Source organism: Rattus norvegicus, chromosome 20, assembly GCF_036323735.1.
Source record: "Rattus norvegicus strain BN/NHsdMcwi chromosome 20, GRCr8, whole genome shotgun sequence".
In the NCBI taxonomy this organism is placed as follows: Eukaryota; Metazoa; Chordata; class Mammalia; order Rodentia; family Muridae; genus Rattus; species Rattus norvegicus.
In genome coordinates this window covers 43,946,079-43,973,107 of record NC_086038.1, presented here as the reverse complement: position 1 = coordinate 43,973,107, position 27,029 = coordinate 43,946,079, and the positions used below count along the sequence as shown (strand labels likewise).

The following is a 27,029-nucleotide window of genomic DNA, read 5'->3' as shown; positions in this document are numbered from 1 at the left end:
AATACTCCCAATACCAGGGCTTAGTTCAAGATCTCGGGCATTTCTCCCTGCTAAGATATTGTATTTTCCCCTCACAATGTGTATGCATGGGTGGGTACGCGCTCACGTGCACCCCACACACGCATGCACACACTTGCACACACACACACACTCATGTGCACCAGACTTTCTCTCTCCTAGTTTCCTCTTTATATCAGAATTAGCTTCTAAAAGATCTTATCACATCACTTTTCTGCCTCTTAATGGCTACATGAATAAATACAATTCCCAACAATAAAACATCCAAGGCTTCATTACAGAAACCCAACATCTCTTCAGGATAAAATGCAGGCTCCCTCTGTGCTAATAAAACTACCTTTCCTAACTTCCCATATGTAATGTGTTCTTTTCTATCTTGCCTTTGCATACATTGTCCATCCTGTGGGAAAACTTTTTTTCCAGTCTCTCAGACTTGGTCACTCACCTGACACATTACAAATATCTCATTGGAGTACAGAGAATACAATACCACAATTTTAACATTATACCCCTGCTTCCCTGAGGTCACTGACTGGACCATGAAGACACGGGCAGTGTGTTATTGTATTAGTCAACCTCATGTTCTCACTACCTAGCTGATTGACAGGTAGTGATTGGCAAATAGCAAGGACCTTCTAGAAATGCCATCTGGGAAAAAATATGAGTCAATGAAGAATGAGGCATAGGGGAACAAATGTGCAAACACTTTGGAAAATAGTCTAGCAGATCTCACAGTACAGGCATTACTAGTTATGAATGAGTCTTATGCTACTGAGCGGAAAGCCATGTGCTTAGAAGAAATAGTATGATGGTCATGTTACATTTAAAATGTGCAAAGCACACCATACCTTCTCTAGGGATGCACACATACAAAGAGAAGTAGAGGGAAGCATTGAGGAGAATTGAAGAAATCAGTCTCATTAAGGGCCATGAATGGGGTGAGTTTGGGGCTGGATAAGTCTTGGCCTTTACATTGGCAATGTTTTATTTACTAAGCTATGCAGAGAATGTACAAATTGTCGTGGAAGTCTGAAAGAGGTAAGAAAAGAGAGAAAAGCACATGATGTCACTGAGGTTGTGCACTGGATTTCCATGTCTAGACCTGGTGAGGTTCTCCAGCATCATCCCTAGGAAGTCAGTAATGTAGTCCTAACAATGATTCAGATGAACACATGTAGCTTCCCTTGCTTCCTGCCTACTTGCCTTGTGGAGTTTTATCATGGTTAAAGCATGAGCATAGGGTTTCCTTCCTTAATTTGCTCTTCCTCTGCTTTTCACCTTACAGCTGCGATGCCCTCCCATGGGACATCCTCTCACAGAGAAGACACTCACTGGCTTCTAAGTTCTGCACGATGGGCGCTTAATAATTTTGATAGCCTCTCATTTCAGTGCTAAACTTATTCACCCTAGGCTACTAGAGAAACCCAGAGAGCTTTAAATACCTGCTTATTTTGACTAGGGTTTTCTTCGTTTAAAGAGAAAGACTTGTTTTATTTGTTTTTATGTGTTGGAGTGTTTGCCTGCACATATGTATGTATGTGCACCGTGTACACCCAACTCCCCCAAAGACCAGAAGGCATTGCGCCCTTTGGGACTGGAGTTACAGATGACTGGGAGCCACCGTCTAGGTGCCGGGAATTGAACATGGGTCTGCAGGAACAGTGAGTGCCCTGAACCGTTGAGACATCTCTCCAATCCCTGGTTGGGTTTTTCTTAAGGCAAAGTTACTGATTCTCAGAATCACTCATTCTCCGACTGACAGGTAAGTTAATCCTAAAGTACCAAAGGCTCATATGCCAATTTTCTTTCCTATGAGGAATACTGGGGCCCAAAGTCAGAGCACTTTCTTCTCAGAGCCCAAGACAGCAGCCAGTAATAGAACTCTAGCCAGCGCTAGCTACCCTTAGATTGATACAACGTAAGTGACCCATAGGCTAGACACACAAGCTCTCTCTAGCTGGCCTGGAGCTAAGGGGAAATCAGGAAAACTCTTCGATAATTTAAGATAAACAGAGCTGGGTTGTAGAATTTAAGATGACGTTCTTGCAGCCTGCTGTTTACAGTCTTTCCCCCATTATTCCTTTACATAAAGGGGAAAAGGGGGAATTTAAAGCGTTGATTGCGGCTGTGGGTGGAGCTCAGTTGGTAGCCTGTGGGATGATGTCACAGGTGAGGGGCAGGTACAGGATAGAAGGAGGCCTGTCATTGGACGAGATGGAAGGATGGGCGGGAGAAAAGTTTGAAGGAAGGGGCGGAGACAGGAACAGAAGAAGAAGGGACAGGGAGAGCACCCCGTGGACATCATGGAAGGTGACCTTAAGATTCCGCTCTGTGTATTTACAGGTTGTTATGAATGTTCTTAAGGGATGGATGTGTACTGGGCTTTGTATGTTTAGGTGGGCAATTATATCTTATCAATTGGATCAGAGGTTATTGTGTGTTCTTTCATGTGTAAATTTAAGTGTAAGGGAGTGTGGGTGGCTGGTCTGGGCCGCCTCGGAATTGGGATGTGTGTTTCTGGCATGGAAACCTGCCTTGGGAACTAGATAGGTAGAGAGATTGCTGCCAGGCTCAGAGAGAGGCCTTCGGCAGTGTGATACAGGATGAAGCAAAGTGGGTGAGAGGCTTTGCTGACTGAGACTTAAGATATCCAGCAGATATCTTGGGGCACTGAGGTGCTGGACCTAGTGGGGGATAAAAGACAGCCATTTTAAAATTTTATTTATTTATTTATTTATTTATTTATTTATTTATTTATTTATTTATTTATTTTACAACAACAGTAGAGTGCTTACCCAACACGGTCGTAGCCCATAGCTGCTTAGGATACACATCTCTAACTCCAGCACCTTGGAGAGGACATAGAGGCTGGAAGATTAGTTTAAGGCCATCCTGGACCACATAGGGACTTTGAGACTAGCCCAGAACACACGGGATTCTGTCACACAAAAATAAAACGAAATAAACCACCTGACTAAAGTAGGTGACTATAGAAAAGAAAAGAAATGAAGTGAAAAAGGAATTTTAGTAGAGGAGTATCCTTCACATGATCTATCAACCAGTTAGGAATGGAGAAAGGAAATTCTTTCAATTACATCTTTCTCTTGATCCGTTGCCCCCTTTCTTCACAGGTAGAACACTGCCTTGTGGGTAAAAGCTGTAGCCTCCAAAGTAGAAGCTTCTCCGGGCAGTGTTGCTTTTCACAGTGCTGGGTTTCTCCGAGCTGCCTTTAGCTCTTGGCCCGAAGGGTGGGAGATCTTATCAGAGTCACTGGTTCCAAACTTCGTGTTGTCCTTTTATTTCCTACTCTGATAACTCACTCCTGCTTCTCCACCAATGAAGAGATGGTCCCTCCTGTTCTCTGGCTCCTTTAGCCTTTCTTGGGTATAAATCATAAAGACCCCCAAAGCACAGCAAACCTATTATCTTCTCAGATATCCGCAATTCAACTTTCCACTTAATAAAAACTAAATTATCTCCTGGGCAAGTGTTGTTCCTTGCTGAAGTAGGGCATTCTCTTTAAGGGTAGGCCTTATAAACCTCAATTTAATGACAACAGAATTTTAAATGCTTCATTAGGGGTCATAGAGAAGAAGTAGTAGGGATGAAAAGGTTTCCTTCTAGATGCATTTCTGGGATAGACTAACATGGGACTGAAAAATAGCTCAAAATTTTAATTGAATACATGTAAGGATTGGAATTACTCTATCTTAAGTTGGGTCACACGTCATGTATTTATAATCTTCCATAGCTTATTGAAATCTGAAAAAAGGGACACTTCTCCCTGTTTAGTTGGTAGAATCAAAACAGGTAAGCATTTGTATTTAAAGCGAGAACCTGTTTCAACTAATCAGCTTTGATTCTCAAGGTAACCACTGTGAACTGGAGGTTAAAGGGAGTAACTTGAGGGAATTTCATAGGCAATGAAATTTTCTTTCAAATGCTCTGTCCTTTCCTTTCCTCCCGGAAGCTCCCCAGGTTCTCTGCCCTTCAGGAATATACACATTTGGATGCTACCTCTTCAGAGCTCACCTCCCCCAATGGCAGGAAATAATGAAAACCTTTGCCTTGGTATCTTAACAAATGTCCACTCCTGTGTGCCATCTCGAGGGCCTGTGTGGCTGCCCTTCATGGAGCAGGCATTCAGTGCATTCTCCTTTAGTGGACAAATGAATTTCTCTCATGCACACGCTCGTGTTTAGGATACCTCTGGCATTCAGACCTCAGGGGCACGGCTACAGTGTCCTGCAATCTACTCCTTCCAGGGACCCCTGTTCTCCGCAGTTACGCTCTTTTGAGACAACCTGGAACAGCAGAATGCTCTAGATTATCAGGGTCTCGGTTTCAGCTCTACCACTGGGGAAACTTTGCCTTGTGCAGTTTAATTTTATGAAAGTTATTGCCATGCTATCGTCTACAGTGGTTATAAAGACCAACTACATTTGTGCAGTTAGATCCAATACAAGGCAGAGGGCCAATAACTCGTAACATTTCCCCTTCCTCTTGTACCTGTCTGGAAGGGTTGTATGTTGAAACTGCAACTGCTTGGTGAGCTATGTCTCTCCATGTCTGTACGACACACAGCTCAGCAGTGACGTTAGGAGGTACAGGTTTACTGCCTTTCTACCACAGAACACATGTTTCCTCTACAGCAGACACTGGAGTTGTTTGATCTGTTACTGAAGTCCATCAGTGCCCTCACAGAACAGGTACTTAGTGAGTGTGGCTGTCTTGACTATGGCCAGAGCTGACTAGACTACCGTGAGATAAGAAGGGCCTTACTTCGGTAAGGCTGTTTACCTAGAACCAGGCAATATCTATCATCTTTAGTTGTGTTGCAGTTGGCCGTACTTCCTGATGAGGATGGTGAAGGAAGAGAAAATGATGGTGTTGGGGTGGAGGTGCATACCTTTAGCCTTTAACCTTTAACCTCTGCCCTTGGGAGGCAGACAGATCTCTACAAGTTTGAGGCCAGCATGGCCTACATTGGGAGTTCTAGGCTAGCCAAGGCTACATAGTGAAACCCTGACTCAAAAAAAAAAAAAAGATACAAACCAAACCAAAAGTCCAAACACACACGCGCGCGCGCGCACACACACACACACACACACACACACACACACACACACACACACGAACCAAAAGAGAGAGGGAGAGAGAATAGAGGTAGGGACAGGCAGAGGGAGACATGATGTTCGTCTCTCCCTCTCCAGGAGATACCTGTGAGGAAAATCAACTTTACTCGTGTCTGTCAGACTTATACAGAGTCTCAGTAAGGAGATTTCAGCAACATGAATTCCTTGTTTCACACTCCCACAATATTGAGGGAGGTCTCACTCTGTAGTCCTGGATGGTTTGAAACTACGTAGACCTGGCTGGCTTTGAACTTGTGGATACCTTCTTGACTCTGCCTCCCGAACTATATATCTGAACACTACTCTCTGGGCATCTTTTGGGAGCTAAGAGGATTGGATGGAGCAAACACTGTTAGTATATTCACATTTTCTCCAAGAGCATATGTCTGACTCTGGAGAGGAAGCACCGCCTGTCAGTCCTCTGTAGTTATCTGGCCTGCCTCACAGCAACATTCTTAACTTAAATATAATCATTTAGAGCTGGTTCTTTCATTTTAAGCTGTTTCTATGTGTGCAGCTAGAAATGGACTGTGAGGTAAACACTTCTGATTTCTCATTAGAGAACACGTCTTGTGGGAAGTTGATTGCGTGACATCCAGCTGTGCCCCCCCCCCCCCCCCCCCCGTTCCATTCGAGAGATGTGACAATAGGCCCTGGGAAGGGCTGCCCTTTGTGTAACAGACACCAGCGTGCCTGCAGGTGTTTCCCCTGTGAACCAGAAGCAGATGTCTGGCGAGGCAGAATATATGGCAGCTTGACATACCTCTGGATGCATCTAACAGGAAAAATATGGCCCATAAAGTATACTAATAAAATATTCTCATTGGAAATTTGACAGAGCCATGAAATGCACACCTTTGTCCTTCCACGCCGAGAAAGGGTGAAGCTCAGAGACCTTACGACTGGTTCCAACTTTAGGACTGTAGGCTAAATGTCTATTCTTCCTTTGGTATATTTTACGAGACGTGCGACCGTACGAAGCATGTAACCCCTGACTCTATCTCGCTTTCTTACTTGTAAACTGTTAGCCGTAGGGTCACTTGGCATTGTCTGCTGTGCGTCAAACTCTGAAGAAGGCTCAAAAGATTGACATGGACCTTCAGATCAGGGTCCAGTGGTTGTAGGGTGGCGACAGGCTGTTTTCAAACAGTTCGTAAGAAAATAAATACACTCAGCTCCGAGAAAGGAAGAGAAGGCCACAACCACCCCCCCCCCCACAAACATTACTTCTTTAATTTGGGGGTGCTAAGGAAAAACAAACCAGAACTCTCTGAACACGTGCTAAAATATTTGCTCATGAAATGTGAACACCCTGAACTGTTCACAAACCATTTCTATTAATTTTAGGATATGGAGAGCATCGGGCATTTGCGTAGGGCTTTCGTCCCTTTCATATTTGAGGGCACTTCTATGGTTTTATTTTCTTTCTCGTTTCTCTGGAGATTTCGTTTTGAGGCTCTGGTGAGATGACATTTAGTGAAAGTATTTCTTTTGAGCTCACGCATGCCAGGAGCAGAGTCTTTGATGGTTGTTTTGCGGGGAGGGGGGGTAGTTACAGAATCATTTTATAAACTGTCATCTGTAGCTTTGAAATTTTCTGCTTCCAAATAACCACTGCCGTTTGGACAGCTTTTCTGTGGTAGGATAGACGTTTAGTAAGGGTGAAGGTAGAGTGAAGTGAAGTAAAAAAGTGAAGTAAAAAGGAAAGAGACTCAGAAGGAGATGGCGGCACCCACGGCGCTGCCAATCTAACCCATGCATTGCCATCTCCATGGCAATAAAATAGTGCATGGTGGGGAGGGGAAATGGATAGTGATGACTGACTGTTTGCTTTGAAGGAATTCTGTTATCTGTTATTCGAGGGGAAAATCATGCTGATTTTAAAACAATACTTAGTTACAGATGTTTCCAGACCCCTTCCCTGATCCAAGGAAACAAAATACCATTCAGTAACAAGCCCAGATTTAGAGATGGGGCTTGTTCCAATATAAACATTTCTTAGTTAGACCTTCTCTATGAAAGTGCATAGTCAATTTTTCCATATACAGTGGGAAAGAAAACTTTTAGCTTAAAAGGCTTTCTCTGTCGCCCGCAGTATGGAGATCCCGGGATGGGGCAGTTTAGAGAAGGCACTTCGTGGTTTGTTATTGGTATTAAGCTCAACGTTGCCATCTCCCTTTGAGTTACCAAGGAACACGCATGCAGCCCTTGGTTCTGGTTAGGCATCTGGAGTTTGCTACGGTCATTTATTCACTTGGTGTTTCTGTTTTATGTGCCACCGTTTACTTAAGGCTTTGCTGAGGGCTTGGCACAAAGTGGACATTCAACAAACAATCCAGGATAAGCAAACAAGGGAGTTGAGCCTCCAGTTATTCTGAAGGCTCTTACAGGGGCCATGTGGGGAGTCGGAAGACGACTCTCGAATCATCCCACCCTGTGCGTGTTTACTAGGGGTATCTGAGGCATGCTGCTTGCTACAGTACAAGAGTGTGGTAAGAACTGTAAGATACCTATGTAACTACTGAGAGCTGGAGAGAAACCCTGCCACAGTGAAGAAGAGGCAGAGACGGACTCTAACACAGAAGTGAGGGAGTCCAGAATAATTCTTTGGATGGGATGGCATTTGAATAGGACTTTTAAAGAGGAGAAACGGAAGCTAGAAGGCTGGAAAATGAGAACTTCTTCCTTGCTCCTATATGGGAGAGAGGTGCAAGGTTAAGTTTTGTTCTTTTGTTCACTATGCACAGCAAGCATCTTTCACTTCTGGTACTCAATCTCAGTAAAGGTAGCATCTGGGTTTGCTCCCTTTACTCGTTGGAATGTTCTGGAAAGGTTACGTGAATGCCAGCGATTAAGCTTGTGAGAACTCCTCAGCAAGTTTCTGGCTCACAATATGCCCACATGGCCCTTTCTTCAAACATTGTTGACAATACCGAAGACACCCTCCAGTCCCTAGAATAAGCGTTAGGTGGATCTGGAAGCTTTGCTAATTCTTTGTGGCCAGTAGGATCCCACGAGTCACTTTTATGTGGCTTGAGAGGAATTTTGAAAGTGACAATAAATTTCAAGTTAGAACTTATAAATAGGGACAATGTCACTTAACTCTAAAGAGGGACTATTTTTATTTCTCTCCCCCTTCATTCTGTCCAGATGAGGGGAGGAAGAAATGGAGAAAACATTTGGTTTTCTGGCTGAGTGCTCCAAGACTGAGTTAACTCACTGAGCGCATGTGAAGAAAGAAAGGCCCGGATCTCCTCAGTTCTCAGTGCTCTCTGCTGCTCATCGTCCAATCTCCAAGAAGCTCACACAGGGCAGGTAACTGTTCTCACTTAAACTTTTGACCACGTTATTTAAATTTTTATTCTTTCTTGAAATTTATAAACTTCTTTCATGGTTGAACCATGCTCAAAGGGAATCTCTGTTTATTTTTGTCTTCAAGGAGGAAGAAAAAACCCCCACGTTTTCTCTATGAATATAATATTATATTGGAAGATTAAAAGAGAAAAGAGCATAATCAAACGAAAGCTCGACTGGTTTAAAGAAGCCAACTTGACAATGTAATAATAATGCCTTACCATTACAAAAAGAAGAAGAATGGAATCTAATGCTTAATGTCCCAAAAAAGCGAATGGAAGATTGGGCAAAAAGAGCAGAAAGAAAAGGGTCATTTCCAATGGAAATTTGATGTTCTGTATGTCTAAGAAAACAGGCTCAGAAAAGAAATGTGTTGTGTCTGCTGAAATAACAATAAATATTTTGGGGCGAGTAGAACCCAGAGATTTTAAGCATTTTAGAGAATGCATTAACCTTCCTTCATAAAGATCATGACTCCAGGGGTTGGGGATTTAGCTCAGTGGTAGAGCGCTTGCCTAGCAAGCACAAGGCCCTGGGTTCGGTCCCCAGCTCCGAAAAAGAAAAAAGAAAAAAAATAAAAGATCATGACTTCATCCTTACTGTATTTATACCACCTTAAATACATGCTACACTGAGGTACTTCCTCATACCAAAGACTCAGGATGAACCAGGCACAGCAGTGTCCGCCATATTGAAAGGGAACCAGATAGCTGTCACCAGGTTAGAGCTACCCTGTCCCTCTGCTGTCTTACCAAATTTGCTGAGCTTACGGGGCTGCCTTAGCCATCTGTAATACCCTTTCTTCTTTCATTTTGCTCAAGACACCTCTTGATGTTCATAAGTCAAATCTGGATTATATCACAAAGTCCAACAATTTCTGCTGTGAATTGTCCGATTCCCTTTGGGGAAATGGATGTTCAATGTCCTCGCCGTCAGAGTATGAAGACAGTTTCAAAACCAACAATGAAAAGCTCTCCAAATAAAAGTGGAGATGGAGGGACTGTTATGAAGCAGGCTGCGTAGGTCACAGGGAGGTGTAGACATAACCAGACCACATTGGCTTTCTTCATTAAACTTTCATATTTCCATTATTTTGCAACATAATAGGAAAGTTCCTGAAATCATGTAGAAACCTGACTGGAGGCTGTGCAGGGGGAATCCCAGACACAATGTGCTTCGGGAATGATGTGAAAATCTCTTTCTGCAGTTGTTTTGCAACAAAAGTATTACTGTTCACTTTTGAAATATATCTGTCTTTCTTCCTTTTTAACTTTAAGGATTTATTCTTTTATGTTTTTATGTGACCATCAGAAAACGTTACCGAGAAATTCTGAAGTCCTTTTGCACTTGAATATTTAATTTCTAAATATAAATGTGGAGAGTGAACTTTAGGGGGCTGACAGTTGTACGAGGCCCATGGTTAAAATCTCTAAAATGAAAGGGAAGGGGTGGTGACTGTCATTATAGGTTAAATTCAAAATTGGGGTAAGCATAATGACTCAAAGCCAAGAGAGCATCTAATGTGTACGAGTGTGATCTATGCATGTGTGATGTGTGCACATGTGTACACTTATGCATGTGTGTGCGTGACTGAGAGGACATCACGGGCCTTACTCTGTCACTCTTTATCCTAGTCCCTGAAATGGGGGCTCTCGATGAACCTGGAGCTACCTGGCAGCCAGTGAGCTCCAGTGAGCCTCCTGCCTCAGCCTTCACAGTGCTAGGGTTACAACTGTGACAGGAGCGACTATGCCTGGCTTTTTATGAGAGTACTAGACATTCATGCCCAGGCCCTTTTGCTTGGGTAGCAAATGCTATAACCCATGAAGGCTCCCAGACTTCAACTGTTCGAGTAATTAAATCAGTTCTAAGCCATACATAGCTATGAAAGAAGTAGCAAGAAGGTAAAGAATTTGCTTTAATATGCTATGACTCATTGGATGATCCAACACAGTCATCTCCAGGTAATCCTTATCCCTGTCCTTGTTTGTTCCAGGCTGTGCGATACCATAGGAGGTTGGAGATAGAACTCAGTGGTAGAGCATTTGCCTAGCCTCTTAAACAAATAAACCCTTGATACAAGAGGGGGGCTGGCCACCTCTAAAGCATGGAACCTGGCTGTGGTTCCCATTCCAAAGACTCTCTGGGGGACCTTGGAATACTGACTCAAATTCTGGCACTAATGTCTTCCTCTTCAACGATAGTAGCAGAACAATGGTTCCCCATTGTCTGGAATGCTGTGAAATTTCCTGCCGCTTGGGAAGGGTTACCTGGTAGATAGTGCCATGTTTCATAAATACACTAGCAACAAGTGGCCTGGCTTGTAAGACGATTATGAAGATGAGAGCTGGAAATATGTTGGAAAACACGTTATAAACAATGAAGGCTTTAAGTATTGACACTTCTCAGCGGAGTTACTTCTTGTTGGCAATCCCTTTGCTTGGAAGTTGTGAATAATATTTTTTCAATGTCAGTAACTTTAAAAGCATTCTTCTCTCACACAATCCATCCTGACCACAGTTTCGCCTCTTTCCACTCCTCCACAGCTCCCTCCCCCACTCCACATCCACTCCTTCATTTTTTTCTCCAGGGAATAGCAGGCCTCTCAGGGATATCAATGGAACACTGAATAACAAATTATAGTAAGGCTAGGCCCAAACCCTCATTTCAGGGCTGGGAGAGGCAATCTTGTAGGAGGAAAAGGTCCCAAGGTCGGGAGGAAGAGTCAGAGACACCCCCACTCCCACGGGTAGGAGTTCCACAGAACAATGTCAACGACTTTCGAAGAGCTAAACTCTGCAAGAGACACAGGATTTGCTAGATATTCATTATTCCTATACATCATAAAGCAACATTTAAAAGGCACAGCAATGGGGCTGGGGATTTAGCTCGGTGGTAGAGGGCTTGCCTAGCAAGCACAAGACCCTGGGTTCATTCCTCAGCTCCGGAAAAAGAGAGAAAAAAAAAAAAAAAAGGTTCCACAGTGAACCTTGAGGACACCAAGATACGGAGGGAACAGTTTGTAAAGTAAGTGACAAACGAGAGAATTTTAGACGCTCATTTTCTTAATTTTTTGCTGCTGTTCTGAATGGAATTAGTTTGGCTTTTGGAGACTGGCTTTTTGGATGACACATGAAATGTCATATTCTTTTAGAGACAGCAAGACTGAGACCTTTTTAGGGCTGTGTAGAGTTAACAGACCACCCACTTTTTATTAAAAGGACATTTATATTTTAAGGTAAAATGCTGACTCTAGGGATAGACTATCAGCTTAGAAAAAGAAAGCCTTAGCAAAACATCTGGGTATGGCCAGGAAGACCAAAAGATAACGGCTAACTCGTTCGCTTGTCACCACCCACCCTCTTCTCAGAATTCCTTTGTTGTTTTTTCTCGGCGCTCCCACCCAGGTAATGACTGAGACAAAAGGGGAATTTCCTAGGCAAGGGCCAAAAATATCATCAGACAAGGAAAAGGAAGCATAAAAATATCTCTCTGGAGGGTACCAATTGTTAAAGGGTTGCGCTCATGTTAGAAGGTGCTCAGAACAACCTCGAAATTCCGCAAAGCCAACCATTAGTACTGGCTGGAGACAGGTATGTATCCTGCTGGGATCTGCCAGGAAGATGGATTCCAATGACATTTCGGAGCCCTGTCACGGTTTATAATGTCAACTTCCTAGGCCTCTGAGTGGTAGTTTTCGAACACACTAGAACAGAGAAGCCCTATGAAAACAAACAGTAAAAATCTGTGAGGAATTCACGTACAACCCAAGAGAACCAAAGGTATTTTGACTCCACTTAAAGTTATTGATTTATTGGGACTGTGAAAAGGTCCCAGTATACAGTCCACCCTCATGATTAAATAAATCTCTATAAATATCAGCAGTACTGTCTCCGTCTCTCTCATCCTTGCTCTCCAAACATAGGGCGAGCCGTCTTGGTAAAAGCGTGTCAGTGACCCTAGTCTCTGATTTCTCCTTTTTAGATAATGGGGGTCATGCAAACATAGAACGTTTTATTCTTTCCTGGGTGATCATCAGTGCGACAGCACATGTCACCCAGATTCTGGGCTGTCTGCTACGCTACTCAATCCATCCCTGTTCCAGATTGAGGTTTACAGAGCACAACCTTCACCGTGATTCTCTTTGTTCTATAATGAAATCTTCAGTGACTCCCTGTCCTCCATTGTTAACCAACCGAGACTATTACTCTTCCTCGTGTGTCTCTGTCTCCACTCAACCTTGTCTTATCATGAGCTCCCCCCACCCCACCCCACGCAGACCTTCAAGGTCCGAATTGAAAGCCACACAGGCCGGTGCATTGACTTGGCTCCTTCCTACCAGAAACAAACGTTCTTTCTAAACTCTCTAGGCTTTGACAACATAACGGTTTCATTGTTTGCATTCTTAGTATGCTTGCTCTATGTCTCTGATTGTGTTTTATTCATATTTGGAGAGTACGTGACATTTAGTGAGCATTGGAATAAGGGCCTGTATCCAGACTTCATGCTCTGACCTGAGTAAATGACTTTATGTTGACTGAGAGAATGAGGTTATCAAAGCTGATGAAGCAAATATTCCTAAGTGCCTAAGGAATATAAGGTGGTAATTCAGGGTTTAAATACCATTTTGAATATTTCCAAAAAAATAGAATTAAAGTTAATTGCACTATATCTATAAGGATGTACAGCTAATATGAAATAGTAGCACATTTTCATTATTGGCTAAAGTTCAAATAAAACGATGACACTATTTTATCACCAGCTCCCTTTTGCAGTTATGAATTATCTCATTAAATATTGCTGAATATTTTGTTTAGCTGCTGCTGTGGGTTGGATCAAACCTCTGAAAATTCAGCTGCTGAGACGCTCTAAGTCACAGTTTGACTATATTGGAAGATGAAGCCCATAGGAAGATAATAAAGTATAAATGAGGTCACATGGGCAGGGCCTTCATGTGAGATGACTGTGTTCTTCTAAAGACACAAGAGATGCACAGAAGGAAGGTTTCAGGAAATGTGCGAGTGTAGCTTTCTATCAGCCAGAAAGAGGGCCTCCCCCTACAAGCCAGGTCTTAGGCTTCAGCCTCCAAAACGCTGGAAAAGGTATATTTCTGTTGTTTAAGCGACATCATCTGGGGTGTCTCATTATGTCGGTCTTAACCGACGAACACATTGAGTGAAATAACATAAAACACGAGGTTAGAGAGGAAAGGGAGGGGTAAAGAGATTCCGAGGATTGAAAAGTCTAAGGATCACCAGGCTCAAAGATATCCTCCTCCAGGTTACAAGGGATGGACGTCGCTGATGACTTCAGCCCCAGCCGCTGTGCTAGTCCCAGAGAGACTGCCTGGGTCTGTCCAGACCTAACCAGGGGTGCTTTGGGTAACTCTCTGCATTAAGCGCTTGCTCCTTGTTCCCCTCTCTCAGACAATGTGTATTCTACGGTACTTGGCTGTTTCTTTGTCTTCGTTCTGAGTTGAATCTTTGCCTGGAAATGTGAGAAAGTAGGCAGCGTCTAAGGGTTCAGCTCAGTTTCCCAGCAGATTGACCTGCTGGGATTGACCTGTTGACCATTTCTCCAGAGGCAGCTCAGGCTGTTTCCTCGTTCTTTTGATATAGTTTTGAATCATGAATCCACTCAAGACTCCGCTGGGGAATGAATGCTCAGCAAAGCTGAGGACATGGGTACAATTATGTTCAGAAATTACTTCAGCAACTCTTGTTCTCATTTCCAAGAGAAGATTGCTCTGTTCCATTATTACCAATCAAGATAGTTTGTTCTGTAGCTGTGTAACTTTACGAAGGTCAAAGCGTGACCATCCTACTCACTTGAATGCTCTTTACAGACTGGTAACTGTCATTCCAGGTGGTAATGGGGACCTTAGCTGAGTTTAAGATCTGGAGACAGATGTTAGACGATATTGGAGTGAGAAAATTGAGAGCTTGGACGCAGAATGCTCAGCGATGACGTTGAGCAAACTACTCAGCTGCTGTGCAGCTCCACTTCCTGTTTGTTATATGGGGCTAATATGAATGCCTTCCTCAGAGGTGTTAGGGGGAACAACGCAAAGAGACACATAAAGTGCTCAGGACAGCACCAGGGCCCAGAGTACTAACCAAGCGTTTAGCAATTAAAGCTAAAATGACCATAGAACTCAGCCAGTAAACGTCCCACACAGGGTGAGACACAGCTACCTCTTAAGGTTGTAACTGCTGCCTCGGGGCTGAAGCAAGGTCAGGGAGACCTGGAGCCCGTAGGGTGAATGAGGAAGCCTGTTGGACACAGGAGACATCCGGGAACTCAAGTGGTGCTTGCTTCCTTGCAGTTGTCGAACGAACATGCTAGAAACCTCAGCTGGAGGAATCGCCTGGACAGTTTTCACTTTAGGGAATTAATTGTTATGCATCTTGTGACATCATCTTCCCAGCTCGGGATGCTCTTTATTCCACAGAGACTTGTCCTGAGTCAGGACGGCATCACAACTGTACCCGTTCTTAAAGAATCAAAGTGACAATCTATATTCCAGCAGATTTCCCAAGGAAATTCCTCTCTGGCCACCTCTTCCTGTCATTCCCTCAAGGAAACACATTTTAGCTATGGAAACTGGGAAGGGTGGGATGGGAACAGAAAACCCTCCATGTCGTTTTATACCTTTATTCTAAAGCCAGTTCCAAATGTCCATATGTGAGGCTGTGTTTCCAGGAGGTGGCACTGTCCTCTGCCTCCTCAAAGCAGCATTCTGCATTGTTTTTCGACTTCAGAGTTATATCTTTTAGAGTAAGTTCTACTACCTGATCATTGAGATTCACTCAGCTATGACTGGGTTTTAATATCTTGCTCTCTTCTTCCTAATTATATTTTTTTAAAAAGTATCCCCTTTCTAGATCCACAGAACCCCCACCTTTCCCAGCCTATCGAGATTCAAATCTGGCTGTATTTCAGATTCAGTGTTTCTATATTTCAATGGACCAATGAGGACGCTGGCTAGGCGAGAAGGCGGAGTCTCATTCTGAGGCCTGGCTTTGCTAGCTCAGGTGGTGTGAATACTGCCCCTCTGCACCATGTATAAGGTTCAGTCTTTTAGACCCTGCTGCCTGACAGCCAGCAATCATCAGTCATTTCCCAAAACGAAATTCCTCACAAAGTCTGGCTTCCAGAAAGTTCCAAGCACATGTTTGTTTCCAAATGTGATCTGCTGGATCTAGAGCAAGCTTTAAATTTTTTTTTTTTCTCCAGTAGCATTAAGACCTAGTGGACAACTCTTCAAGGCATCGTATATATAATGAGGTGGTTTTGTTTGATATTTGTACTGCATCAAGCTGCTGCTTGTTTTCCCTACTGCTTCCACTGTGAACTCTGCCAGTTAATACTTGACTGGCACCTAGGTATGGATGTGTGCTCTCTTTCTGTGGCCTCATATTTCATTTCACCCTAAAGGGTCTGAGTAGAAGAGGTGGGAGAATCTAGAAAACCTGGCATAGGATTTATTGACCACAGGAGGACATACCTTGTATGCATGGGGGTGTCTGGGGCTCATAGTGTCTGAGACACTTCCTTGGTGTGTCATCATGTCTGTGCTTGGCCCATGCCCTTACTTGTAGCTATCCCCTAGCCTCACTCACAGAAGTTATTGGGAAACTGGGGAAAGTACTCCACTAAAGTGTTTTGTGTCCCTTCTTCCAGGCCATGGCCCTATGTTTTCCATGCTCTCTGGATTTTTAAGAACTTGGGGTTTTAAAGGATAACAGCTATAATTTGTTCCTTAAGTCTGATGGAGCGGTGTACATCACTGGGATAGGTCATTAGAAGGAACGTCACCAACTACAATTACATCATCTTTTTCCTTCTCATTTTTTTTCTGGATAAAGAAACTGGGGTCACAGGAGATGAGGGGACTTGCCCACGCTCCTTAATCTTCCAAGAGTGATGTGCTTATCAGTGATGGAGGGAAGAACCATCAAAGTTAGTCTATACCCATAGCTCAACTTTACCTGGGGCTTCAGTCCTCTCTGAGTGGTGACTCAGGACAAGGGCACAGCGAAGCAATAAAGACAAAAATGAAGAATAGTATAGCGAAGTAAGTAATTTCCTTCATGTAATGTCAGGGTATGATCATGACCTCTTGTTTAAATGCTGATGGTAACTAAGTCCACCCAAGCAACTGGGGCAAATCCAAGGCAGGGCCAGAAGACACAGTTCCTTGAGCTGTCTCTCCAGAGTCTCCCTGATCCCCTCTGCCCAGCTTCATTCTTCCCTGAGAGCAGTGGGTCTCTAAGCTCCCTTTCTAGCATCAAGCATCTGTTGCTTTCTTTGGCTTTACAGTTCAGGGCACAGTAGGGTTTGAATCCGAGGATGACCTCCCACTGGCTATCAGGCAGGTTTCAAAGTAAGCAGGTCTCTTTCATGCTGACTTCTGTGCTGCCATAAAGGCTCCAGGGCTTGTGTCTTTGTGAGTGGAAATCAGAGGGCCTGTTAGCATCGATGGCAATGGACAACAAGATCCAGGGAAGACAATAGAATACAGCAATTATTTACACACTAACAATGAAACATTCACATCCAAGCAATGAGGCTTCACCGGTCTTCAAGGGTCAGGTATATAGCATGTCATCTGTGGCCTGGGGATTGACAGAAAACAGCCCGTGGCTACTAAGATTTGTGGCAGAGCAGTAGGAAGAGAGGTGGCACTTAGGATGTTCTTGGTGGCCAAAGTATGTCACCCTTCTCAAGGGCCAGCACACACATTGTGAAGCTTAAAAAGGCTCGTAGAATAACTTGCTACAGATTAGGTTTGCCACATTTCAAGATTGGAATGTATGTGTGTGTATGTGCATGTGTGAGGGTGGGGGCTGGTAGGGGGTAGGGTTGGGGTGGGGGACTTGAGAGATGCTCAGGGGTTAAAACAGTAGCTGCTCTTCTAGAGGACCCAGGTTCGATTCCTAGCACCCACATGACAGCTCACAACAGTCTGTGACTTCTGTTCCAGAAGAGCCAGTGTTTTCTTTCGCTTCTTAGGATCCTTCCTGCAGGCATGGGGTGCACACAAACTCACACACACACCCACTTAAACAAATAGATAGATCGATAGATAGATAGTTTTTAAAAAAAGAAACAAGCCCAGAAACAAAACAAAACACTGAGATGTGGGATTTGTGCTGTGGTATCACATACTAAGAAAAAAAAATCTTTTTTTTCTTTTGAGCACTATGTAGCCATTTGACCTTTTTATTTGAAGATTCTAGGCAGTTCTCTAGTCCTGTGAGGATGGCTCATATCGCTCTTGCTTCCAGCTATTACGTTCTTTAGTCTTTCAGGCCTACATCGGCGTTTATAGAATGATTTAGTCCTGTTCTCTGCGTCCCAGGGTACTTGGTACAGATAACACTACTCCCTGTAGCTGTCATATCCTCAAGGCAAGCTTCATGCACGGAACACACTTTAGATCCCCAGAGTCTCTGATATTCTTTAAGGCAATGATATTACTCCATAATTTCACAATAAATATAAGGAGATCTTTCAGCTCTAGGGCGCAGCACAGACTTACACTGTAGGCTACAGGAAACTTGTAGTAATGCGAGTTCTAGAGAACTTAGCAGTTTTCGAGGATTTATCACGGTAGCTACTTCCCTTCATGAGATCTCTTACCTTCCATGAAATACAAGCTTTAAACAACCTTGGAAGTTAAGAAGAGGGGCCTTTTGTGCAGTATGGTCATTTTTAAGGCACATCTACCCACTTTTCTCTTGTTCTTAAAGAAAGAAGCAACTTCTGGTGTGTTTTTCTTTATGCAGAGTATTTGGGTTTGAACATGGAAAACTTCCCACTACCATTCGGCCTCCAGAATGCTGACTCCCCCCCGCCCCCCAAAGTTTCTCATGACAAAAAGGCAGCTCCTCGGAAGGCAGGCTGCCTGCAGCTGAATTTCATTAGGACTTTGATGGGAAACTCAATATGGAATTACAAACATCTGTGGTTAAACTTCCCTTTAGCAAGCCGTTTCCCAGAATTTAACTTTACCACACCAGGACCAAAAGAGAAACACAGTTGAAAGTAACAGGCTGCTCTTGTGAAACCCAGGAGAGCATTTAAGTATCTGTCTGTGGTCACTATATCTTCACGATCTCACTGCTCTATCTCCCATGCTAGAAAATGAATAATTATTTAGAAATTCTAATTTTGACAGTCGAAGCATGTGCCAAAAAATTGGGTTTGGGTCTTCTAACTCAAATGTATCAAAATTATATCTGGCCGCCATCATATTTATATGATTCTTATAAGCAAGCAGGCTTTCCCTGGCCTTACGCACATCACTAACCACCAGCCAGATTTTGAACATCAGTGAATTTGTCCTTTCGTTTTTCCCACGACTTAATTTCTTTCCCTCCATTTTTTTTTTTTTTTTTGGCTTGACTTTATTGTTAATGTTATTCGGCTTTTCTGGAGATCCAGAAAAACACATCATTTTTCTCAGCCACTCAGATACTGACCTTATTTCCCGTGAAAAGCCACTTGAAAACTATTAGAGAACGACTCTAAGGGACACGCTCTAGCCCCTCTGCTCTTGGGTTGCACAACTAGGGACTATGTAGAAAGAAACGAAATTTACAAAATTATTAAAGATTTAGATGACCAAGTACGTTTGGCAAGACACTAAGCGTGCAGTACCTGGGCTTCACGGAAGTCACAGGGAAGAAGGGAGCTGAGAGGGAGAGGAGAGGCTGAGGCGAACTGTCTTATAAAACCTGCATACATAGGCATCTACGTGCAGCATTACAGCAATCTTGTGAGGCAAAATATGCTTTTAAATTTTGTAATAAGAAAGGCAATCCCTAAAAAATGACCTAATCTGCTCAAAGTCACCCCGCTGAAAGTTTAAGCACTGATTCACTGATTCACATAGCTCTCTGGCCACACGCCCACAGTCTGCCTCCGATGAAAGGTGAGTTTCAAATAGGGTAGGGTAGCAAGTCAGTCGCCCCTGGACTAAATCTGGCCTTCGGATACCCTTGCCTAGGAGAAATTTTAAAATTCAGTCATCAATTTCAGTTAAGAATCCAGATTCTGGTTTTTGTTATTGTTGTTGTTTGTTTGTTTGTTTGTTTGTTTTTTCCTTCTTTGAGACAGGGTTTCTCTGTGTAGTCCTGGCTGTCCTGGAACCCACTCCATTAGACCAGGCTTGGCCTCAAACTCTGAGATTTGCCTGCTTCTGCCTCCTGAGTACTGGGATTAAAGGTGTAAGCACCACCACATCCTGCAAATCTTCTCTTTAAAAACAGACAAACAAGCTTCCAGAAGAGCTAGCAATGCTGAACTCTGCTCTGGAGGATGGTCTACTGTCATTCAGGGCTGGTCACCCCAGGACACTCTTCCTCCTTACCTGACTCCCCTTAGATATTTCTTTTTTTGTATGGTTTCTGTAATAATCTGAACTTTAAGAATTCCTTTGGGCCACAGGATCCAGGAATTCTATTCATATATGTACTCAAAAGAACTGAAAACAGGGACTCAAAGCAAGATACTTATATATCATTGTTCATAGCAATATTCTTCCAATACCCAAAAGGAAGAAACCACATTTATTTGTATGGGTGGATGAACAAACAAATGCTCTATACATGTACATCCATGTGTGTATATATATATAAATTATATATAATACTTATTATATATTCATCATATTGTATGTAATATATTATATATTCATTATATAATATACAATATATAATACTCATTACATGTTCATTATATTATATACACATTATATTGTGTGAGTGTGTGTGTGTGTGTATGTGTGTGTGTGAATGGAAACCTTAACAACAGCAATTCTGACACGCCCACAGTGTGAATGAACTTTGAAAGCTCCTACATGTTGTCTTCTGACCACCATTCAAGCACCCAGGCACATGCATGCTACCCCGATCCCCACAATAAAAGAAACGGAAGAAAAAAAAATGTACTCAGGGAGGCAGGGAAGGCATGCTACCCCAAGTCTTCAGTTGTCTTAACAGTTCATGCAGTTCACAGACTCTTCCAATAGCATCAAATGGTGCTTTGCACGACGTTTTATACTTCTTCATTTAAAAAATAAAGGTTCCCCAAATTTTAATAAAATGGTCTCTAAGGATGGTTCCGTACACTTTCTAGACATTCCTGCACAGTCAACTTGCTTTTAAAGGTGACCACATCCCCGACGGAGTCACTTCCCAGCAAGTGGTTCAGGCAGCTGCCCCTGTACCTATTTCCGAGTTTTCGAATTGAGATGAAACTGTATAGTTCTACTGACTTATCATAGCCGGGTCAGGAAATGTCTCGGGTAGTGTTAATTTCGCCACTGCTACGATATCCTAGTCTTCCTAAAGTAAGCTGTACATTGCCGTTGGCGCATGGAATATCACGTCTTCCTGTTCTACCTCATTTTCTCCATGGTCCTTAGCTCATAGCCACTCTTACAGAGCGGCTGTTCTGCTTTGAACAGTGTTCAAGTCACTCAGAAGGTGATGGTAAAACCCCATCCTTTATTTTCTTTTAATCCCTCTTGCTACCTGCACTTTTCTCTCTGTACAAGGCAAGTCTCTAAATGGGCTTATTGTGGGAATGAAAAGTGGGAGGCTCCAAAGACCTGATCTAATGCTGCCTCAGCAGTCCCGGATAGCTGCCTAGGCTGGTGGCTGGAAGCTTTCTTGTCTGCACAGTCCTCTTCAAGGCAAGGGGCTGAGATAAGGAAAAGGAAAGCAGATAGTGAAAGAGATAAAGATGTTCCGTAAACATTCGGCAACACTGCAATGGCAGGGAGCCTAACAATGTGTGGGGCACGCACGGGATCCCATGTCCTCACAGAGAAGAATAGAGGGAAAGTCCCTCAGAGTTAATCTCCTGTAGTGCTTCTTTAAGCAAGTCAGTTCGTCTTGAGTGGCATGGCATGGCCATGGGCTTATAAAGCAGTGATATTTTTGGAGGGAAGATAGCATGGTAATGATATTAACAGTAAAGCCCTCTCAGGTTAGACCAGGTTAGACCAGGAAGTCCTATGTTCTCCTCTCAGGGAAGTTTCCTCACCTTTATCATAGATTTCTCTCATTTTTTTTCTCACCAGTAGTAAGGATAAAACCCAGCTCCACCCATTCCTGCTTGCCCTTCCCAGCATTCTTCCTTTGCCCCACATTTCTCAATGTCATTGCCTGGCCTCCATCTGGCTTCTACTGCTAGCCCAGTGTTCTCAACTTTGGTGGACTCCTGCCCTGTGTCTCAATAAACAAAACTCTCTCTTTCCCCAAGGATACTTTGATACTTGTTCCCTGGCATCATTCTTTCTCTGTCTCTCTGTCCCTTCTTTCCCTCTGGTTCCCTGCACTTCTGTGTTAGTCACGAAGACTTTAGCTAGATTCTGATCACTTCAACAAAACCCACACATGAAGAGTTCCCTGCCTGTGTTTCATTATTTCTAGAAATTGCAACATCCCAAGGGCAAGAGGAGAAAGAAACCTTTTATTTCTCTCTCCAGTTCTGTCTGGGCAAACTAACTGCATTACCCAAAATAATACATTCTCTCTCTCTCTCTCTCTCTCTCTCTCTCTCTCTCTCTCTCTTTCTCTCTCTCTGTCACACACACACACACACACACACACACTACACATACACATACACATACTCACAAACACACTCATTCACACACTCATATGCAGACTCACACATTCAAACATACACTCATACATACACACCATACACACACACGCTCACCCGTGCATACTCATACACACATTTACACTCTCACGCACACTCACATACTCAGACACTCATACATACACCCCCCCCCCCACACACACACAATGTAAACTGGGTTATACTTGCTACAGTGCACTTGACAAAGTGAATAGGCTCTCTCTTAAAGTGTTGTCAGGATACTGAAAGTTCCTTTTGAAACTAGTAGTCTCCCTCTTGCCCACGCTCTCCTACTGAGAAATCCCTGTTTTCACTACACACTCAGCAAGAGTGGACTCAGTAATTTGCTTGTCAAGAAGCAGCAGGTAGGAAAATCCTCAAGTCGAGTGTAGAATTCTCTCTGGGTGTGTCTCTCTCACATTCTTTCCATCCTATGGGACCCTTCCTTCCTGACCTGCTGGTCTTGTCTGTCCTTTCATTGTGTTAATTCTTCATTCCTATTTGCTCTCAGCTCACACTGAGTACTACTGTGGGTCAGAGACCCCGCCTTAGGACAGCATCCAGTGACAGGGGAACTGGGGGGAGAGCATTGGGGGATTTCTGCCAAGCTCCTCCCACTGACCCATGCTTGCCTTAGGATTTTTTTTCTTCCTTCCTTCTTTTGGAGAGTTGGTCGAAGAATGACCATTCATATAAATCCAAGTCAAATAAAGTGGAAATATTTTTAGAGCACCCTCCCACCCACATTTTGAACCCCTTCTATGAATAATGTGACTGTATTCTGTTTATGTAAATACAGTTTCCTGACCCAACCCAGTAAAGTAGTTGTGCCATGTTATTAAGACTCTGGAATGTATTTGATTTAAGATCTGCTCGCAGGCTATAAAGAGCATGGGAAACCTGCTGGTAAGGCGCTGGGATCATCCTGAGACCACAGGCAAGCTGGAGGAGGCTTTATGGGAAACTATCCTTTGGAAGCATAATTGTGGCATTCTACCCCGACTGCTGTGATCATCCCTGGGATGACTAATATCTTCTCTCTCTTCCCTAGATTCCTCAGCTAGTAACTTGACCCTAGTAGACCCTGACAGTATTGCACATTTGACAGTCTTTCTGGTCAGAAGGACGTAGGCAAACAGAGCTCCAGTCTTAACCAACATTAAGGCTAAGTAAGACAGAAGCATGAAAGTCTCTGAGAAAAGAGCACCAAATAAGGACTAAAAAAAAAAAAAAACAAAACAAAATAACTAACCCATTTATGGTAATAACTCAGCATGTTCAAATCACTTACACCTATGTCAGACACTGAAATATTTTCATCACGGTAACTACATAAAGTCTAAAATAGCTATCAATTATTTCCCTAAGCCTTGAAGGTCTGGTTTTGTTTTGTTTTGTTTTCAGCAAGTTGGGCAAACTATTACTTGGGTTAAGCCAAAGCGCTTGCCCTATAAACATGTTTAGCAAGCTTACCCTCTAAAATGCTTTGTTAACATTGCCCTGGACCTGTGTTTGTATGGGAAATTACTCACAGCCTCAATATTAACTTTAAGGTCCTCTAACATTCAAATAGTTATTACGAGTTGCTAATACAGAAAAAATAGCTGTGCATGATAGAATCATCTCTTTGGATTTAATATATGCAGACACAGAATGCCAAGATAAGTTGAATTAAGATGAATAATGAAAAAAAAATCTAGCGTACAGTTGGGGCACGGTAAAGATTTATTTGTTGTTTATCTGCAATTCCAGTTTAATTGAGTATCCTATACTCAATATCAATCCTGTCAAGCATTTCATTCAGGGACTTTCCCTGCTGGAAGCAACAGGTGTGGAGACAATGTTGCTTGGGTCAGTTCCAAGAATGCAGAGAAGCAATCCCTCCCCATTGATGGAGTTCGGCTGCTCTGACTGACCTGGATCCTGGATGTGATCAGAAGCCCCTTCTTTCTCTCTCTTTCTTTTAAAATAGACGCATGGGGTAGACCTTATGTCCCGAAATGAGAGACTGGGACACTCGAGTTCTACCCACCTGACTCCTTTCTGAGGAAGCATGACTAGGACTTTCACTTAAGAAGAACATTCTCGCATTTTATTTTTATCAACAGTGACAACTATAGTTATCTTCTTACCAATAGGTAGAATTAGGGACAACAGTTGAGACTCCAGTGACTTTTAACACTATTATCGATTCATAACATTACTTAAGCTGTAGCACTATAGACACAGGTATAGTAGTGTGTTCATCTGTGTGTGTATGTGGTGTATATGTGTGTAGTGTGTATGTGGTGTATATATGTGTATCTATATATGTGTGTGTGTTATGTGTGTGCTGTGTGGAATGTGGAGTGGGGTGTATGTGTGTGGTGTGTATGTGGTGTGTATGGTTTATGCATATGTATATGTGTTATATGTTGTGTTTATGTGTTGTATGATATGTGGTGTGTGTGTGCTGTGTATGTGTGTGTGCTGTGCGTGTGTGGCATTAGGTCAGTAGTTCTTTCCTTTCCCATGAACTTAGGTGACTTCATTTTCCTCCTCCGTAGCATCCCCCACAGCCTGGGGGACGCTACTGTCTATCCAGGCTCAGAGGCTCTTAAATCACTTACTGTGGACTCGTCCTTCTCCAAATGTCTACAGTGCAGCTGTCTCTTTACTTGAAAGCCTCTTGATATAGAAAGACAGTAGCTATTTGAATAAACATTTGATCAATAGTTATATCCTGATCGGCTTTATGTTGGGAATGGAGCGTGATTTAATCTTGCTTCTGGATTAGAATGGTCTGCTTTTGTTTAAGGTATCTGTCCTGCAAATTTCTAACAGCTTCCTTCACAGACAACCCCCAACTCCAGTACCCCACCCCCAGACCCCACCCCCAGCACCCCACTCCCAGCACCCCACTAACAGCACCCCAGCACCCCACCCCCAGCACCCCACCCCCAGCACCCCACTCCCAGCACCCCAGCTTTGCAAAAGACCTTTTGTTTAGTCTGAGACAGGATAGGTCTTTTTAGTAATATTGCTCCCATTGTTCAAACAGCAAAGAAGAACAGGGAGACAGTAATCGGGACACGCACATTAAATGCCAAGGCTTGACAAAATGACTTACTGGAACACATCAAAAGACCCCGCCGCATACTGCATACATTTCTCCTGTAGTCTAAGAGACCCACACAGACATGAGGGGTACTCTCACTGGAACAGAGAAACCTGTTCCAAAGCCTCAACTTTCAACTGACAACCAAAGGGAACTTTCAAAACAGAACCCTTTATTTCAACCGAGGGGACCTAGTCCAGATGCAAGTCTGGCTTGTCAAAAAGATGGGGAAAAAGAGGATTGTGGCTCAGCTGGTAGACTTGGTATACACAGGTGCGGAGCAGGGTGGCAAAGACAGAGTACTGTACCTCAGCAGCTGGCGGCAGGCGTCCCATTGTCACACGGGAGTCGCTGGTCTCAGATGGGTCTTGCCTGCCGACCACTGCGCTCCCCTCGATGTCAAAGGGAAACGCATTGCCGTCCCCTGACGCCGCGTTGGAGCAGACAGCACCCCAGAGGAGCCACAGGGCCAGGACTGAGCACCAGGCTGTGTTCCAAGCCATCTCTCTGCTGATATTCAACAGGGCCCTTCTTGGAACGAAGGATCTGGGGGGTCTTGGTGGGTACCCCCCAAGAGATGCAGCGATGCCTGATGTTTTGTCTTCTCTGGGCCTGCAGTATTTAGATCCAGGAGCCCAAGCTGCAACTTTGTTGTTGCCGTATTAAGGAAGAGGGAGCGAGAGTCAGCGTGGTCTCTTCTCTCTCCCTTGCTTGCCTTTAGCTTCCATTCACCTCTCTCACTTTGTCTCGGGTCTCCCGCCGCTCCTGGGACTTAGGTTCTGGGACCTACAGATGGATGGAACGTAAATGCTCCGCGAGCATCAAAAGGAAGCGGAGCGGGACTGGCATGAGCCGGGTGAGCGCGCCTGGCCACCTCCTCTCCCTGGCGGCTGGGACCGAGGACGGCGCGGCTCTGGCTTCCTTCCCACACTCATTCTCACCACTCCCTTTCCACCTTCCCCTTCCAGGCCCTCCCACTTCAAGTTGGCTTTCAGACCCCGAGGTCAGGCCTTTCCTAGACGCTGGCTTCCCCTCCCCCTCGCAGTTTGGAGCCTCTCCAAGGACTCGAGATGAATATTCAGCGTTCCTGATTGCTTCCCCACATCCCTTATTTACGTAGCCCAGGCGCCGGATGTCTGATCTATATTTATATAGATTTGTATGTGGCCCCCACTAGTGTACAGGAAAGTGGGTGGAAAAGGGATTCCAGGGGCGGGCCGGAGCCTGAAGTAGATGACCTCAGGAGCCAGAGGCAGGGTGTCCATTTCTGGATGAGTTCTCCTTCTCTCCTTTTCTAGAGATAGCCTGTGGCTCTCTCTTCACGGGCCACTCCTCTTCCTCTGTGGAGTCCTCACCCAGAGGGCTGGGGAGAATATCTTTCACTACAGTGCTAGAAAATGACTTCATTATTGAAATGCATGAACTTTTATTTACAAAGAACATCTTGTTTTCCCTAAAGAGGTGCTTTGTGAGGGACCCAGAACAAGGCCTGCAGTGTAATGCGTCTGTCAAATATTCAACCCACAGCCCATAGTAGCCCCGACCTCTTCCTCTTGGCCTGTAATCTCATGCCTACTACATTTGTCTGAGTCATGTAACCTTTCCAAGGCTTCCATAGAACTTGGGCTGCAGTTATGCTGGGGCACCCTTGAACTGACTCGTATCTACTGCTGCTGATAGGTGCTTTTATTTCTACGGGGCTTCAGGTCAGAGCTTTTGAAAGGCCCCAAAGTGGCTTAAAAATGACCGACAAGCAAGATAGCCAT

The 27,029-nt window shown here is 43.8% G+C and overlaps 1 protein-coding gene and 1 long non-coding RNA gene across 3 annotated transcripts in view; one reads left to right on the top strand and one right to left on the bottom strand.

The window, feature by feature from the left end:
- Lama4 (laminin subunit alpha 4) overlaps positions 1–26,210 on the bottom strand; it is a 141,075-nt gene extending 114,865 nt beyond the window's left edge. The window contains exon 1 of the mRNA NM_001309447.1: positions 25,572–26,210. Within this exon, the coding sequence (NP_001296376.1) occupies positions 25,572–25,766 (195 nt within the window). The 5' untranslated portion in view covers positions 25,767–26,210. The remainder of the gene's footprint in view (positions 1–25,571) is intronic.
- LOC120098940 (uncharacterized) lies at positions 1,650–8,938 on the top strand. Of its 2 annotated transcripts, none has more exons than XR_005497735.2 (3): positions 1,650–1,780; positions 8,304–8,468; positions 8,593–8,938. It is a non-coding gene; the product is annotated as an uncharacterized LOC120098940 (long non-coding RNA). The 2 variants fall into 2 exon arrangements; XR_005497733.2 differs by lacking the exon at positions 1,650–1,780 and adding an exon at positions 1,873–2,328.
- Positions 26,211–27,029: the final 819 nt, after the last annotated feature.